This window comes from Lissotriton helveticus, chromosome 12, assembly GCF_964261635.1.
Source record: "Lissotriton helveticus chromosome 12, aLisHel1.1, whole genome shotgun sequence".
Classification (NCBI taxonomy): Eukaryota; Metazoa; Chordata; class Amphibia; order Caudata; family Salamandridae; genus Lissotriton; species Lissotriton helveticus.
In genome coordinates this window covers 829,260,681-829,279,806 of record NC_136073.1, presented here as the reverse complement: position 1 = coordinate 829,279,806, position 19,126 = coordinate 829,260,681, and the positions used below count along the sequence as shown (strand labels likewise).

The 19,126-nt window shown below is 44.5% G+C and overlaps 1 protein-coding gene across 2 annotated transcripts in view; it reads left to right on the top strand.

The window, feature by feature from the left end:
• The first annotated feature begins 3,089 nt into the window (after window positions 1-3,089).
• The window catches only part of LOC144798981 (serum amyloid P-component-like), a 52,752-nt gene continuing 36,715 nt past the window's right edge, over window positions 3,090-19,126 (top strand). The window contains exons 1-2 of one of the 2 annotated variants that reach the window (XM_078670123.1): window positions 3,090-3,168; window positions 10,689-11,284. In XM_078670123.1, coding sequence (XP_078526249.1) covers window positions 3,096-3,168; window positions 10,689-11,284 — 669 coding nt within the window. In that variant the 5' untranslated portion in view covers window positions 3,090-3,095. Of the gene's footprint in view, window positions 3,169-10,688; window positions 11,285-19,126 lie in introns of those variants that run through there. The other variant, XM_078670122.1, reaches the window with a different exon arrangement.

Here is a 19,126-nt window from a genome sequence, read left to right as displayed (position 1 = left end):
GCCAGATGTAGGTAAAGTTAGTTTTGCGAGTCATTAATAGCAATTTTTACTGAAACACTGTTAAGGACTCGCAAAATGGAATGTATGTAGAAATCGCAATAATAATTGTGATTCTTTAATATTCCTTAATTGCGAATCGCAAATTGAGATTCGCAATCAAGGAATAACTTCTCATTCATTCCTATGGGCCTCCGGGCCCATAGGAATGAATGCGATTTGCGCACGCAATTTGCGAGTAACCATGAGGTACTCGCAAATTGCATGCGCAATTTCAAGGGTGCAAGGGTTCCACCCCCTGAAATGTGGATGTGTGTACATGTGGCACACATACATGCACTAAGGACATGTATGTGTGCCACGTTGCACTTTGAAAAAAGCAAAAAAGTGTTTTTTTAAAGGAAATCACAAATTACCACCAACTTGAAGTTGGTGGTAATTTGCGATTCCTTAAGGCACTATCACAATTTGCGATGCCTAGTAGGATAGCATTTAGGGAATCGCAAATTGCGATTCCCTAAATGCTTGCGCAAAATAAGGAATCGCAATTTTTGCGATTCTTTATTTTGAGAGAGGGTATTTGCCTACCCACATTGCACACCGTCAAGTTGCGATCGCAAACGCCGAAATTATGCAAATTTCAGCATTTGCAATCGCAATTTGGCTTCCTACATCTGGCCCATAGTGAGGTGAGAAGAGGGTGAGAGAGGGAAAAAGACAGAGCGAGCGAGGGGGAGAGATGGCACTGCTGGAAATAAAGCACAGTTTAGATAACTCTTGAACCTCTTGAAAGAGGGTTGCAAGTACAACAGTTAGACTAACTGAGGTGTACGTTAACTACAAAAGGGAACTACTGGAACTACCTCAACAGCTGTGAAGAGTAAGAGTTCAGTTCCTGTTAGTTCCCACTCACTTCACTCTTTGCCTAGCATAATAAGAATAATTCCTATTTGTAAAGCGTGAACATACCACCCCTTAAGATTTCAAGGCGCTGGGGGCCTTCAGGGTGATTAAGGGAGCTATTACCCAGAGTCACACGATGCTGAGCTGCTCTAGCCGCTGCGCCACACCTCTTTCTTGTCATGGATGTTCTCACAAACAGTGCACCCAGCTGTAATATTTCATAAGTCTGCAGAATGTGCAGTTTTTATCTTACTTTAGAGCTTGATGCATTGCCAGCAGAAGGCCATACTCAGTGTGTTATTGTGCGTTTTATGCAACAAGTTACTAATAGTGACTGCAATCACCTGGAGATGGCACAGGTGAAGGGACCTTGTAGATAGGGAGCCTGGAGAACAATGGTGCACCAGGACTGGGACGTGGGGATTCCTGCAGTTTGACATTCACAGGCCCTATCAGGCCTGACTGTATCCTGTCCAGAGCACCCCAGGGCAAGTGCTCGTCAACTATATAAGTGTGATAGAAAGAGTATTTGTACTCCCTTATTGACCTGCATGAGGGTGGAAAACATCAATTATTATAAACAGATCCACAGAGAGGGCGCAAGCTTCATTCCTCTCCCTTTCTCTGCTCTGTCTGCTGCTGACGTCAAGAAGCCGTCGCCTTTCAGTGGATTGTCGATAAAAAACACAAATACTAAAAACTTCTGCGAACGGTAAGTTTGATAAGAGTTTATGAATGAATGAATGAATGAATATTGAATTTATAGAGGGATAAACTTAGCCCAAGGGCGTCAAGGCACTATATCCAAGTCCACTGATTTATTGTGTCTGTTATTAATTTCTGTATAATGAGTTGTGCAGAAATAATACTTCTTAAAAATAATTGTGTGACAGTCGTGGCTGACCCAAAAATGGACGTAAATCTGGGGGAAATGGAATGACTTCAGGGGAAATCCCAACACCCCCTCTTTCTTACATTGGCTCTGATGTATTGCCCATCAATCAATCCGTATTAAATGTTGATGTTTGTAATATGGGGGGGTGGGGGGGTGGGGGGCAGGGAGGGGACACAGGGACTGTTTGGCGCTGAGAAGATTTGCTTTGAATGCCCATGCCAGTGTACACCCAGTGTGATGTTTTTTGTTCTTTTCCATATCTCCAATATAAAGATCTATAAAAAAAAAACTTGAAGGGAGGACTATGTCTTTCAGGTGAATTTCAGAATTAAAGATGACAGAGCTAAGCTTTATATTTAGACTAAATGTGAAATTTTTTCAATGAATTAAAGAAACACCAGAGACCTGGTATCAAACTCGAATAACTATTTATTAAAAATGGCATACATGAAAAATTCAACTTAGACGAGTCTTTAGGGACATGAAAATTAAAAAGAAGAGATTCGTGTAGTTTGTCTTCTGTGTCTACTGCCACCTGAACAGGACCCGGAAGTAGGGGGCGAGGAGAAGCTGGAATAAAGGAACTCGACAAGTGGATTTGGGGTGGGTTTGGGTAAAAGGAAGGGGAATGTGGAGGAGGGAGAAGGAAGAAGTTCAGCACAGCCCAGTGGAGAACATGCCCAGTGCGCATGACTTGGCGGAGGAGCCGCCACTGCATGGGCATGCCCCACTGTGCTGGGCTATTTGGAGAAATAGGAGAATGCATTGCAGAAGTGGTGGGAATCGGTCTGCGGGTAGCCGGGCCCAGTGGCTGAGTGGAGTAATGTGTCCACCCAAGGGTATCTTGGCTCTGAATAACAGATGTTTATTGTTACCCAACTGTACTCATTTCATCGACCTCAGAAGGATGAAAGGCTGAGTGGACCCGCCGGGATTTGAACCTGTGACCATGAGGTCATACAAAGGCCCCTACAGTGGAGACATTAGTCCACTAAGCCACCAGATCCAGCATCCCCTGGGGGCCAGTGTGGCCCCTAAATCTTTCAGAGGGGCCCCATTCCGCCCAAGGCCTGTGAATATTTGTGAGATATATAAGACTCAGGGGCCCTTCTTCACATTCTGTTGGGTGGGGGCAATCAGTTTACATTAGTCCACTGAGTCCTGGACTGGTCCTAGGGCGCCCTTCAGTTTGCAGGCATTGTTCGCGGATTGTATAGGTTTGGTGCAATGTTAACTACTTATGAATGGTTTCGAAGACTCTAACTACCCATTTTCCTTCTTTTTATCAGGTGGTGTCGTTATGGACAGGACGATGCACTGCGCCCTGGTACTTCTCAGCATCCTTGGGAGCTTGGAGGGCTTTGTACAAAGAGGTACGGGCAAGCTGAAGAGCTTCAACACTGAGTGCTTTTATGAGAACTTAAATCATCTTAGTCTTTTTAAGGTGCTGATGCAAACCACAGGGCATATTTCATCAGCTACTGTTATAACCACATAGTTCAGCTGCTAGGTGAAGCAATTACTGGGCATTGGCAGGCTAGGCAGGGGTAGACTGGCCAATTAAGAATATAGGAAATGTTTTAATCTTCTGATATATCTCAACAACTGACATGAATAGGGTACTATTTGCTGCAAATATTAAACTTGAAGGAAACTTCCTGGTTTAAGTGCACTGCTGTCTTCACACCAGGGCTTAATTTGGACATAAATAGGTGCCAGGGCCCTCCTCAGCAGGCCACAGCAGCTTGTACCACACATTGCCCCTACCAGCACTGCTAATGACATACCTACACAACTGCTAAACATCGGATGACCACAAGTGTGACAATTCAGACTGTTCAAGGCCCCCCAATTCTATAAGAATGGCTTGGGCGGCAGCTATTCGTTGTTTTTAATGTATGAAGTTGAAGTTGGAAGGGTTTTGTAAAGCGTTTACTACCAAGCGGTTTCTTGGTGCTACAGAAAAAAACTGGCCCCGAGGAGAGAGGAGGAAAAAAATTAAGAGGAGTATGCTAGGGAAAAGAGGTGGGTTTTAAGAGCTGCTCGAAAATCCAAGTAGCTAGGAGTGGATCTAATCGCGAAAGGGAGTGCATTCCAGAAAAGGGGAGCAAGGGCTGAAAAACTGGAGCCCCCAAATGTCTTCCTCCGGAAGCGAGGAACAGCAAGGAGGAACTGGGTGGATGAGCGAAGGTTCCTACCGGGAACGTACACATTGATCTTGGACCTAAAAAAGTCAGGGGAAGTGCCGGCTAGGGACATGAAGATCAAGCAGCCCATCTTAAAGAGCGAACGTTCCATTATGGGAAGTCAATGGAGGGCCTTTAGCAGGGGGGGTAATATGGCAAGATTTAGGAAGCCTATGGATAAGGCGGGCCGCTTGGTTCTGAATGAGCTGCAAACGACGGCGCTCATACGCTGGGATGCCGACATACAGGGCGTTGCCGTAATCCAGGTGAGATAGGATCATCGCCAAGATGATGAGTTTGAGGGCTTCAGCAGAAAAGTACCGCAAGATTTTGCGAATGGTCCTGAGGGATAGGAAACATGAGGAGACCACTGCGCTGATTGAGGGCGCATAGAGAGGTCTTGGCTAATTTGTATGCCCAGGGTTTTCACGGAAGCAGATGGAGACGGGGGGAACCAAAAATAGGGGGCCAGAAAGCGGAAGACCAAGGATTAGAGAGACCGGAGATAAGAACCAACTCCGTCTTATCCGGATTCAATTTCAGTTGGTTGAGGTTCATCCAGTTGTAAAGGAAGGTCAGGGTGGAATGAACCTTGGAAATTGAATCAGGGGAAGGGGAGAGGTTGAAAATAAGCTGGAGGTCATCGGCATAATTGAATGCCGTGACCTCCATGTCCTGTAAAGCAACAATAAGGGGGTATATGTATAGGTTAAACAAAAGAGGAGAGAGGGATGAACCCTGGGGTACCCCACAGGAAACAGGGCGGGTAGGGGCGAGGAAGCCCTCCAGCCGGACAGCCTCCATGCGGCCTGCTAAAAAAGAGGTGAGCCAGGCTAAGGCCGACCCCCGCAAGCCAGCCCCGCTGACACGGTCGAGAAGAATAGAATGGTCGACCGTGTCAAAGGCGGCGGACAAATCAAGGAGTACTAAAGCCTGTGGGGAATTGGTGTCGGCGCTGCGTCTGAGCTCATCGACAACGGAGAGGACAACGGACTCCGTCGAATGTGCAGGTCGAAAGCCCGCCTGATGGGCAGCCAGGAGATGATTAGCCTCAATGTAAGTGGAGAGAGAAGAAGTGATGTGGCTCTCCAGAATCTTACCCAGGAGCGGGAGCAAGGAAATGGGCCTAAAGTTGGAGGGTAGAGTAGGGTCGGCGCCCAATTTTTTTAGGATAGGGATGACCATGGCCGATTTAAACGAATCAGGTACAACTCCTAAGGTGATGGAGGTATTAAGGACGGTGACAGGAGGTACCGGGCAGCAGGAAAAGATCTCCCTCAGAATGTGGGCCGGACAATGGTCCGCGGGAGAGCCCGTTTTAACTTTCCCTAGCAGGATGCGGAAAACTTCTTCTGAGATCAGGGGAAATTGGTCAAGGGTGGAGGAGGGCGGTGGCAGTGGAGGGCAGGAAAAGAGAGGTGAAGCCGGGGGGTATATTCTGCTTGATGGTAATGATCTTCTCAACGAAGAAATCATTGAGAGCATCACAGAGGGATTGAGAGGGGATAGGCTTAGGAGCAGCTCTGTCAGAGGCAGCTAGCTCATGTACAATCGTAAAGATCTCTTTGGGCCTATTGGCTGCCTGATGAATTTTCTGGGAAAAATATTCCAGTTTGGCGGTAATTATAGCATTTTTATAGGCCCGAAGGAGGGACAGGTATTGGGCCTTAAGGTTAGGGCAATATCTGCGTCGCCAGTGTCGCTCAGCCTGCCTAAGCGTCAATTTCTGGGATTTAAGGGCGTTGGTAAACCATCCGTTGGCGTCGTGGGGGCGACAAATTCTAACCCGTCTGAGTGGAGCAACTTGATTGCATGCCTCTGATACGCAGTTGTTGATAAAGGCTACCTGCATGTTGGGAGGAGTGTCTGTCAGGACAGGGGCAGAGGAGGCTAGTGAGTGGCCTAATGCAGCTAGGTCCACCCTATTCCAGTTGCGGGCCCAGATGTTTTTGGGAGGAGGGGGAGAGTTGACCTCGCCCAAGTGTACAGAAAATGAAATCAGGGAGTGGTCTGACCAGACACAGGGCAATATAGTAGGGGTAGAAATAGATAAATTGGTTGACCAGACTTGGTCAAGAGTATGACCATGAATGTGGGTGGGGAGAGAAATATGAGAGATAAAATTGATACAATGAAGAGTATCAGAAAAGTCTTTGGACATAGCGTCCTCATGGGGGTCACCCAGCCAAAAGTTGAAATCCTCTAGCAGAAGAACAGCAGAGTTGTTAATTACAAGAGTGGCCAGCAGTTCCTGTATAGCCGGGATGAAGTGAAGCATAGTCTGAGGGGGCCGATAGAGGAGCACAACGGTGAGGGGGGTCGCAAGATTAGAAGAGCGAACAACCAAAAAGTCAACTGATGAAATAGGAGGGTGGGAAGGGATTGGAATTGAAGGTCGGAGCGGACTATCATAGCCACTCCACCGCCGGTCTTCCCCTCAGGGCGATCGGCGGGGAGGATATAGTAAGGGTCAGGAAGAGAATTAAGGACTTAAAACTGTTATTCTGCTCATGCTTAAAATACATAAACAGCGTCACCATGTGGCAGCTGTCATAGGTGCCGGTATTGACAATTAAATGCCTGTGCTGAGCACCGGAAACCACCAGCTCAAATTATGCACTGCTTCGCACAAGTGATACAGTATTGTAATCCACATATTTTTGTACTAACAAGGCAGGGCTCACATGTTCACATAGGATACTTCTTTGTTCTCCTTGTTGGCTGGAAGAGCCGAAAATGGGCACACAAGACTATCCGGGATTTACACAATGTAGCCATAGCTCTGAATAATGCTATAGAGGCACTAGTGTCCCCGCAGGACATAATTCACAACTCTATGCCACACACTAATCCCGCAGTCATCAATGGCAGAGGGCCGTCAAGAAATACTCCACCGACTCATACCAACCATCACTCTGCACTCTCTCCAGGCGGCCCACCAACATACTCTAAGAACACTGAAAGCCAATACCAATGCTGCATTGCTCCTTCCTACACTCCATTTTATGCATCATGAAAACTCTGAACCTAAATCACTTTTTCCCCACTTGTTTCTTACTTTCTCGGAAAACAAACCTCACACCTAAGGTTATATATTATAGAACCAACTCATAATATCCCTCTGGTTATCTTGCATGTATCCTGATCGCCTGAGATAACTATACCTCTACAGTTGCCATTCCTATTGTTAGGGGTTGGCGTAACTCGCATAAATTGTTGCAGCGTATCATACAAAATGACTGCAAAGTTATGCAAGGAGTTTATCCCACCATATAGTTTCTAAGCGCAAAATGCCGCCTCACCAGCAGATGCATTTTGTGCCAATATAATAGACGCCCTCCTGGGGCTCCCAGGCAGCTTGATGGTGACGGTTCTGAGTCTACGACTCCTGGACCTTGTTAGCCAGGTCACGCTCGCTCAGATTTGTACATGGCATAATTCAAGAAGCCAACAATGAAAAATTGTCCTATATGATGATGCAGCATAGTAGGCTGTCTACGATCAATTATCGCGAACTTGGAAAAAATGGGTCTGGGGTTTGATATACTTCTGAGTGAAAATATTCTGAGGGCAAATGTTCTGAAGAAAATCTTCAAGGGTAGAACTATGTTAGGTTTCCGCGGCTGATGCAAGATGTTATCTGGGTTCTAAAAGTTCTGTAGCCCATTCTTTGGAGTACCTTGGAATGGGGTTCCGGTCCCCTTATCCGTGTCAGGTCCCGGACAGGCACCTGGGCTGTTCTATTCTCCAGCTTCGGGTTGGTATTGATCTTGGGTGGAGAATCATTTGATCCAAAAAGAGTTTTTTGCAAAACAATGGTTGCTGCATTTGCACTTTAAAAATGCAGCAATTCAGGAAGGACCTCAAGACCTGTCTCTTTGACTGAGCCGCAGACCTTGCCCCTTAAAAAGAAGTATTCATTAACCCAATTACTGCTACAAGGAATTTTCTTTTTGAGCGAAAGGAAAAGGATACTGCACCCATCACTCATGAGGCCTGGAGTTAGATCACGCAGTGAAGCATTTGTCACTTTATTTGCTATGAAACCGTTTGATATTGTGGTTACAATTGCTGGATATATATTGCTCATACAAAACCAGAAATTTGAAATGTTTTGGTATTGTACGTTGAATGTATCATGTAAACGCATAAAATGTTTTTTGTTTATCAGATACTCATAGTATGGACTATGGTAGGGAATAAAGGGTTTCTATATTGACCTCAAATGAAAAACAGTTGATAAGCTAAGAGGATTTTAGTAATGCAATTGTAATATGCATTTATTTTACTATATGATGTAATTGTATTGTGTATATTTCCATAAGATGTATGTCGTGGAAATAATATTTTCTACTCTAAGAAAATAGCGCTAAATGCAACAGAACACAAACAGCAGCAGTCAGTAGCCGCCCGTCCTCTATTCCTGTGTGGTTGTGGACGGCATTTTTACCCCAAATTACTCTGAATTATGTGCATAATCGCATCATTTTCGGGAATCTCATGTCACAAGAGTAATGCAAAATTACTCCAATTGCATCTGCATAAATACATTTTCGCTCAGACCTACTTATAATATTGCTGAATATAAATGTAAACTCATCCTTACTAACGCTAATGTAAATATTTGTGTACAGAGTCTTGTAAGTACTCCTTGAAGAGCGCAAATGTTGCTTCTTCAATCACTGTGGTTTCTAAACTTGAGTAAACATGGGAAAACTAGTCTTAAGTTTACGTTTTCAGCAAGATGAACTGATCTGACAGAAGGATGAGATATGCAGCTTTGAACCTACAATTGAGTTTGTTTCAGCATTTATAAGTGCCTGGGAAGTTCATTCAGAACGCAACAAGTATATCTGTATAAAGGAAGTTCACCCAGAAAGATATCTTGGTGTTGAAATAACAGATGTTTATTGTTACTCCTTTTATCAACCTCAGAATGATGAAAGGCTGGTTACCGCTGCCGTGCACTTTGTGTGCTAAATCGGATACCACTTTCCCTTGAGCCTAACACCAGGAGCTTTGCTCCCACAACCTTGTGGCCTACTCGTGAGCAGCCACCATACGGAGGCCTCCTATCCCCCATTGGATAACACTGTGCCTCAGCACTCTGCATCCGGCCACCTTAGTGCCGCTGAGGTCATTTTGAGAGTTTGAGAGTACATCCTTGACCCTGGGGGAACCCTTGTTCTAACCCAAGAAAACCAACGCCTAAGTATTTACCATTAAGTCGATAACATTGTTTTCTCCTGTAGGACTGCATTGAAAGGCTTTCTTGTGAAAGTTATATGTGGAGTTGGTTTGTATGAAACCCTAAGAAACTGCAAATGCACAAAAACTGATTTACTTACCTTTCCTCTAGGAAATGTTGCAGTGTGATATCTAGGCATATCACATTGAGTAGAGAAAGTATCTTAAAAATTGATCTGAAAAGTAACAGAAAAGTAATTCAAACTGCTTTACAAACAAACAACTTACCTGTAACCAATCCCATTGCATTCAACTGCATTCAAACATTATTCAACTGCAGTATTCTTTTAAAGTACAATTGCCCTTACAGGCCTGGCTTAGTTCTAGAAAATAAAATACAACTAAGTGATATTGTTATGCAAACAGATTGGTCAGATTTCAGTCTTTTGAGTGTGTGAAATCATTTCTTGCCTGAGTGTGTACAATAAAGGCTTAACACTACCCTTTGATATAACCTTACTGCTCGCCCACACTACCACAAATAGATAGTAAGGTGCTATCTACTTTTACCTCGGCCTACCTTTGGGATTCCATTGGATTCTGTGCACACTATATACAAGGCCAGCTTTCTACAATTATTGATTGTGATGTTTATATTCATTGGAATGCTTGAGTCTAGACTTGCCAGAAAGATTCTAACCTCCCACCATGAAAACTCTTTATCGGTTTATATTCTTATGTACTGTGTCCTGATACTATGTACAAACTTTCTTATGAAAATATTCAGTTCTTGCAAAAAAGTAGCAAAATAAACATAGTCAACTGTCTAGGTTATGAATTTTAGCTTCCTGCCTTAATCAGTCAAATCTTCCACTTTATTTAGTCCAACACCCCAAGATTTATTAAGCCAGGCCTCCTTTTCAAATAAGTCGAAACACCTGCTTTATTCATCTAGTCCACCTGTCTGATGCAACCAAACCTACTGTTTTTAGCTGCCTGCATTTATGAAGATCCAGCCCAGGTTCTTTCAGCCTTTAGAATCTTCCTGGATCGAATGGATCGAATGGTGCACTTGTTTCTTCCCTTTGACGTCCATCTTTACTCCACAACCTTTGTCTTTTTTTGCATTTGTGATCAACAACTGGTTATTCAAGGATGTAATGGTATGGTCCAATGTTAACAAACATTTGTTACACATCATGTAGCAAATCTCCTTGAATTATTGTAATATAACTGATACTTTGTAGCCAGGTAGGATCCGGGATTCACGAGGCGCCTAGACCGTTCGGTGCGGAGCCTGAGCTTCATGAGTGGAGTTCCCCAGCACACTAGAGTGGTTCCGCATTGTGGATAGTGAAGTAGGATGTAATGTTAACCAATCAGTGATTCACTGTCCTCACCTGCTCTCACAAGTATCCCTACCCTTTTTAGCTAACCCAATGCACTATAGAAAGCAAGAATTGTGTAATACTGTAGAGCATTACCTGCCTGATAGTTACTGTCTAATTATTTCCTTACAGACATGACTGGAGATGTCTTTGTTTTCCGAAAGGATACTGGTCGATCCCACGTGGTCCTGAAGCCGCTGAAGGAGGAATCGCTGCACAGTTTCACACTATGTATAATAACCATTACAGACAGATCAAAGGGTTACAGCCTATTCGAGATCAAATTTGATCCACCTTATAACTCTGAGATCACTGTTTTGAAAAGCAACTCCAAGTCATACATCCTGATTGTGGGAGACGAGTGGGCAGAATTCTACCCACCGGAAGTCATCAACCAGCATGTGTATCTGTGCTTCAGCTGGGAATCTGCAAATGGAACTGCACGGCTCTGGGTGGACAGGCGGTCTCTTACAAGGAAAAGCTTGAGCAAAGGATATGTCATTCAGGGGAATCCAAGCATTAAGCTTGGGATGAGAAGGACTAAGCTACCCGCTGAAGACCAATACGTTGGTGAAATATATGAAGTCTCCATGTGGGACTATGTTTTGTCAAGAAATGAAGTCCAAGGGACCACAAATTGGAATAGACCCTTGTTGCCAGCAAATTACCTGAATTGGAAAAACTTGACATATGAGTTAGTAGACAATGTAGTTGTTGAACCCTATTAATACATTTTAATTCCAAATATATTATTGGGGAAATTACTGGACAGTTGGAATAACTTCAGAGCTGGGGCTTCCATAACGTGAGGGATGGTAGTAGGACTAGTATACCACCTACACATGGCGTTAAATTACTGCAGTCGGGCAAAACAAATATTCCTATGTATGGTGAGGTACCAGTACTGCTTTGAGCTTTGCCAATGAAGGTTAGTTAATATTTGCCTAGAGTTGAAGAGTCCTTGTGAACATTGTGAAAGAAAAACTCTGACATGCTTTTTGGACTGAAACACACCCACTTAGCTCATTATTTCATTCTCGTCAACCTATGCCTCCTTTATAAATTATCCACTGTGCTTATAAGGTTTACTTTCTCTTTAAACGTTTAGTGCAGTAATACCTTTTGACTATCTAGTAAAATACCTAGACATATTCAAAGTAAAGCCATGTCTCTTATTATCAATACTTTTGTTCTTGTAAAGCAGGCAGCATTATTTGAGGGTTTTTTTCTGTAGAATTAGTACACTTATAGTTCCAGAGTAAGGGACTGATTAGGAGTTCAGTGGGTGGGATATTCCTTCACAAACATGACGGGTAGCCCGGATATCCTGTCCTCCGTACCGCAAGTATTATTCCATGGCACTCATAATACAGCAGAGAGATGGTCACGTTTGTTACTGAGTATCGCTTCAACCAAACTCTGAATTAGATCCTAAAACATGAAATAACAAACAGTCAGAAATGCTGTTTTTGTTACTTTGCCAATCAATGTTTTATTTCAGTATTTCCACTAGGCAACGGTTGAGGTGCGTATAGTTCATGCACTCCCGCGTAAAGATCGCACTAGTGCAAAAGATTAACTAAATTATCTCCCTTGAGTAAGTTGCAAGTCCATAGTAAGTAAGGTTAAAGCATAAAGGCACAGAAAAGAGGCGGACTCTGGGGCGGATCTAGAGTTCGGCGGGCTGTGTACAGTCCGTTAGCGTAGCGGAGGACATTACCACCGCCTCCCTGACAAACAACTGCCCTCCATATTTAGAAATGACCTCCCACCCAGTGGTCCCAGTGGCGTTGACTGCACTCAACATTTGGTGAGCGGCCCCCATTGGTTCAGGTTTTAAAAAAGAATATTTTTTGGGGGGAGTTCACGGACAGGATAGGAAATACATCGCACTGTCCACTGAAGTTAGGGCTTGCGGTGTAATATCTTTCAGTAGATGACTGCCGCTCCGTCAGGCCTTCGGACAAACTATTCCGTCAACAGAACCGATGGGGCTACGCCACCAGAATACTTAAGGACTGCCCACCCGACCACAGATTTTTGCCAGATACTCCATTATATTTGCAACAGAATACGCTGTCTTCCAAACCTAAAGCAGGCCCTAAGTTTCTCTATTTTACCTGCATTTTTTATAATAAGGAGGAAGACAAATGTCTTTTGCTCCATTTTATATAAGTGAATGCTAAACCTGAGTTTGATGCAAAATAATGTTTCTTCCATTCTTACTGGAAAACCAACAAACTTAATACAAAATAACGGTTGTCATGGAAATACAATCCTTCTTTGACTGTATTCAGTGCATTCTTCATCCAGTCTTGTTCATTGATCAAGGCGTATTGTTCTCTTAAGGTTTCCAAAAAGGACTTGGAATGATGTTCTTCTGCTCCAATGATTTTATGTTCTGGAATGATGGGAGGTGCATTGTTAGTGTGCTCTACAATAGCACTGTTTATTCTTGAGAGAGCATCGGCCTTGCCATGTTAGGCTGCAGGTCTATAAGTGATTATAAAATCGTATTCGCTAAAAAAGGACACCCAACGCATCTGCCTGGGTGTAAGGGCTTTGGCAGATTTGAAGAACTGTAAATTCCGATGGTCAGAAAAAATAGTGATGACGTGTGGAGATCCTAACAGGTAATGTCTCCATTCCTGAAAGGATAGCTTGATGGCAAGGAGTTCTCTTTCGCCTATGGTGTAATTTTGCTCGGCAGGAAGCAGAGTCTTAGAGAAGTACGCAACAGGATGTAGTTGCCCAGTTCCCGGGTCTCTTTGTGATAAGACAGCTCCAACGGCTGTTTGTGAAGCATCGGCTTCCAGAAAAAACGGTAGAGTGTTGTCGGCATGACGAATAATGGGGGCAGACATGAATTTATCTTTGAGTTTGCGGAATGCCTGTTCCGCTTCTTCATTCCAGGAGAACTTGGTACCCTTCCTGAGCAATTTAGTTATAGGTACGATGATGTCCGAGAAGTGATCAATGAATCTTCGATAGAAGTTGGAGAATCCTAGAAAGGACTGCACTTCCTTGATTGTGGTTGGACTGGGCCACTCCATTAACGCCTTCGTCTTCTTCGGATCCATATGAATCCCTTGGGGTGATATTACAAAACCCAAAAAATCGATGGTATCAGTGTGAAAGGTGGTTTTGTCCAACTTGGCGAACAAGGAATTCTCTTGCAGTTTTCTCAGCACTCTTTTGACATGTACCACATGTTCTTCTTCGGTTTGTGAATATATTAAAATATCATCAATCTACAAGATGACGAAGACATCAAGACATTCTCGTAGTACTTCATTGATGAAATATTGAAACGTGGCTGGCGCGTTACATAATCCGAAGGGCATGACACAATACTCATATAATCCGAATTTAGTGCGAAATGCAGTTTTCCATTCATCGCCCGATTTGATCCGAATTAAATGATAGGCTCCTCTTAAGTCTATCTTGGTGAACATTTTTGCTCCTCGCACTTGGTCCAACAGGACAGGGATGAGAGGCAATGGATATTTATTCTTTATGGTAATCTTGTTTAAAGCCCGGTAATCAAGGCATGCCCTCAAGCCACCCTCCCGTTTCGGGATAAAAAACAAAGGCGAGGACACCGGGGATGTTGAATGTCTGATGAACCCTTTTTGTAACATGTCATCCAGATAGTTTTTTAAGTATTCAGTTTCGGCTGCGGTCAGAGCGTAGATCCTACTGTTAGGAAGTTCCGCCCAAGGTGTCAAGTCAATACGACAATCGTACGTACGATGTGGTGGTAGTTTAGTTGCTTCTTCCTCATTGAACACGGCTTTGAATTCTGAATAGATTTCTTGTACCACCGATGCCACCGCTATGGACTGGACGGTGCAACACAAAGGGTGTAAACTATCACTGGCTTCTTGATAGCAATGAGTCATGCAATAGGGCGACTTCAGTGTCACTGTTCTTTCTATCCAATCAATCGTGGGATTATGAGTTTGTAACCACGGCACTCCTAATATAGCTCCAAAATTAGGAGTGTCTATCAGGTCAAAGATTATCTGTTCTGAATGCCCATTACCACATACCACGAGAAGGGGAGGTGTCTGGTGACTAATCAACCCTGATGATAGTTCAGAACCATCCACTGACTTCACTGGTTCGGGCCTCTTTTTTGACACGAAGGGTATGTTCATCTTATGGGCTAACTGTATGTCCAGAAAATTTCCAGTCGCTCCTGAGTCTAGGAGTATAGACATGTTATGTCTATCTTGATTGGTGATCACGAGGGTAATATTCAATAAGAAATGTTTCACTGGTCTAGGCAAAGTCTTTTGATTTAGTGAGATCTGAAAAAGGGATGTACTTGAAGAATCGATCTCCTCATTCCTCAAGCTTGATAGTTTTCCTGAACACTGGCTATCTTTTTGGAAGGAATAGAAGGACGATTGGGACAGTCTCCAGCGTAATGGCCACTCTTGCCACAGTATAAACACAAGTTGTTCTTCCTTCTTCTGGATTTTTCTTCCTCTGAGATAGGGCCTCTCACCCCACCAATCTGCATGGGCTCAGGCATGTCCTTACTCTCCTTCTTGTCGGATCTCTGTACCACCAACTTGGGAAATCCGATGCGAGTCTTTTCTCCTCTTCTCTCTTGGAGTCGATAATTCAGTTTTACCGTAAGCTCAATAAATGAGGGACAATCTTCAGGCGGATTTACTATTTGCGCCAGTATGTCTTTTAATTCATCAGATAATCCTCTGTAGAATAACGAGGTTCTTTTTTCTTCAGGCCAATAAGTTTCGGCCAACAACCGGTTGAACTGCGTTATATATGTGAGGAGATCTTTGGACCCCTGTTTTAAATTAAGCAGGGCGTTGTCACTGGCTTGCATATACGCGTGTTTGGAAAAAAGACTTCTAAACTTGAGCTGAAAATCATTGTAATTGTATAACAAGGGATCGTCAGTTTCTACCAGAGGGACTGCCCATTCTGAGGCGTTTCCTCCTAGATAAGAAATAATAAATGCTACTTTTGAGGCATCGTCTGGAAAGGCAGCGGGCTTACACTTAAACTGGAGATGACACTGGGTCATGAAACTATTACATTTTGCACTATCTCCTGTGAATCTCTCTGGCATAGCCAAGGGAACGGGACTAGGTGTATGGACGGTGACTTGGACAGGAGGGACTACGTTGGATGCATCAGCAGGGGGACTGATCATGGTTGTTTGCGCAGAAAAACGGGCTGGTTGAATATAATTTCTCTTGGGAATTGCGCCTGTCCCACCCACAGCCCCTGTCTCTTGTGCTTGTAAGTGGGTTACTTCCGCCTGTAACTTCATATTTTCTGTGCGTAACATGGCCACTTCCTGTTGTAATGCCGTTACTACTGCATTGATCTCTCCCATTGAAGGGGTTTGTTCAGAGATACCCGTACTCGGGTCTGTATTCATCTTTGCTCAGGTGGAATATATACGTGGGCTTGGCTTTCTGTCAAGGGTCCTGCCCTGTAGAGGAGGATGGATGTCCACAGGAGCAAAGATGAATGTCCCACACACTTCCAAACAGCAATGACCCAAGTGAGAAGAGATAACTCACTCAAAGTCAGTTGCTCTCTAAAAGTGTGGGGGGAATTTCCCAGGGAGTATACCACTCTCCCCCAGCAGGGACGATGTAGCTGCAGTCTCGATGGCAGGAGATGGCTGGAATCAAACATACAACAGTACTAAACTCACTAGTAGTTTGCAGGATTAGTACACAAGTGTTCAACATAGAATTCCACTTACCTCACCAGGTGAGCGTCAGGGCATAAGCGAGCAGTCAAAGTCATGAACCAGGAGGTAATGAAGGGAACCTGGAATGACTACTCAGCAAGGGATACCTCCAAGCAAGAAGGTAAACAAGTCCAGTCCTGCTCCTGAACTGAAAACAGAGCAAGACTGGGCCACCAGAGCCGCAGATGACAACTCGTATCACTTATGGAGCTAAGGACAAAGTGACACGGCAATAATTCCCACTTCCGACTCGTAAACTCAAGACAGAGCGGAGTGGGTAAACATAGAACACACCACTAGCACAAAGACGCACAAAGACACACACCACGTCCGACTCTTGAAACTTATGACGGAGCGGAGCGGGTGTACACTCAACGAGACAATCACGGATTACACACCAGGCGTCCAACTCGTAAACTGAAGACAGAGTGGAGCTTGTAGACAAATACAAACACAACAAAGCTAATGCACAAAGAACACCTCCGTCCACTCAAATAACAAAAGCCCGAGTGGAACGGAGCGGGAAGAAGGGCTCGAAAACGAACCAAATAATGAAAACAGGGCGTGGGGGACGGACCAGTTGCAAAGGCGGAAATAGTGCAAGGCACCGGGGAGAAGGAGAAACTGGACGGGAGCTCAGAAGACTAAGTATCAGGAACAGAATAGGCTATGAAAAGACGGGGAAAGGAAAGTGAAGGGGACTCGGGAATCAAACGGGGAACCAAGGACTAACAATACCACGGGTTCAGGAAATCAGGAAATCAGAGGAACAAACTGGAACACGAAGGCAGACAGGAACCAAGAACGCTACGGGAACCTCACTAAGCAGGACGCTGAGTAAAGGGGGCGTGGTCACTAACCAAGCAGTAAGCCAAGCAATGATTCGCGGGTGAGATTCCCTTTTCACTTCATTAGGGAGCGTCTCTAAGTTCGCCAACACAAACCAGCATGCTATTTAGGGAATGTCACAAAAAACCACATGGAGTTAATAGGGAAATACGATAATATGACATCCGAACACTACTAGACAATGGTGAAACAGTAGCCCTCATTCTTCTCGACCTCTCCGCCGCCTTCGACACTGTCTGTCACAGCACCCTCATACAACGCCTCAGCAACATTGGCATAGAAGGAAAAGCCTTGGACTGGATCACCTCGTTCCTTGCGGGGAGAACTCAGAGAGTCCGACTCCCCCCGTTTAAATCAGAGGCCACCGAAGTCATCTGCGGTGTACCACAAGGATCATCACTCAGTCCCACCCTCTTCAACGTTTACATGAGCCCACTCGCCTCCATCGCGCGTCAACACAACCTGAACATCATCTCCTACGCTGACGACACCCAGCTGATCCTCTCCCTCACCAATGACCCCAACACCGCCAAAACCAATCTTCACGAAGGCATGAAAGAAGTAGCCATATGGATGAAAAACAGCCGCCTGAAACTTAACTCAGACAAAACGGAAGTGCTCATCCTAGGATCATCCCCCTCTGCCTGGGACGACTCATGGTGGTCTTCGGATCTGGGATCAGCTCCCATACCCACAGACCACGCACGTAACCTTGGCTTCATCTTAGACTCCTCACTCTCGATGACCAGACAAGTCAACGCCGTCTCCTCCTCCTGCTTCAACGTACTTCGTATGCTCAAAAAAGTCTTCCATTGGTTCCCCGCCGAAACAAGAAAGACTGTCACCCACGCATTGGTTACAAGCCGACTAGACTACGGAAACACCCTCTACGCCGGAATTACAGCCAAATTACAGAAAAAACTCCAATGTATACAAAACGCATCAGCAAGACTCATTTTGGACATCCCTCGCCAAGATCACATTACCGGCCACCTGAAAGACCTCCACTGGCTTCCCGTCAACAAGAGAATAACATTCGGTCTCCTCACCCACGCACACAAGGCCCTCTACAAAATAGGGCCCGAATGCTTCAACACTCGACTATCCTTCTACACACCCACCCGCCAACTTAGATCCTCCAATCAAGGCCTCGCCGCTGTCCCGCGCATCCAAAGATCCACGATGGGAGGTAGATCCTTCTCCTACTTGGCTGCCAAGACCTGGAACTCCCTCCCCACTCACCTCCGCCTTACACAGAACCACATCTCCTTCAGAAAAGAACTTAAAACCTGGCTATTCGATAAATAATAATTCCCCCCCACAAGCGCCTTGAGACCCACTGGGTGAGTAGTGCGCTATATAAATTCCTGAACTTGAACTTGAACTTGAATGCGGAAAGGAGAACTCCTATTTAGCCCTGGAGAATCTACGTTGAACACTCGTTTATGTGGTCAAATCCGACCACCCCTAACAAAGATGAACAGGAACTATCTACACTATAAAACTATGGATTATATATTTGACCACAGCAGAAAAAATTGTCGAATGTGTCAATGTACCTGTAATGTTCTGTATCTGCCTATAATTGGAGAAAAAGGAAGAAATACTTCTCAGGCATATACATAAACAGACAGTAATTGACACTGCCTACAAGGAGACTTTCACACTCAATCATAAAACTGTTGTGGTGAACGTAATTGCGCTAGAGGATACAAAAAAGTTACAAATCAAGGTGGTGAACTTCCTAGGTGAGCTATAGTGGTCATACACCCATGTGGAAACTCATAAAAGCAGCAGAAGGACAGGATGGACTCACCTAATCGTGTCAAGTACCCAGGCTTCAACAGTACCCGGTGGTCAACACATCAGGCTATTCTTCTATGTGTTGGACTGCGCATGGAAGGATGAAGGTTACCAACAGTCAATAGAAAAAGCATGATAGACAAGTATCTGTATGCGGTGAAAGACAATGGCCTAGGTG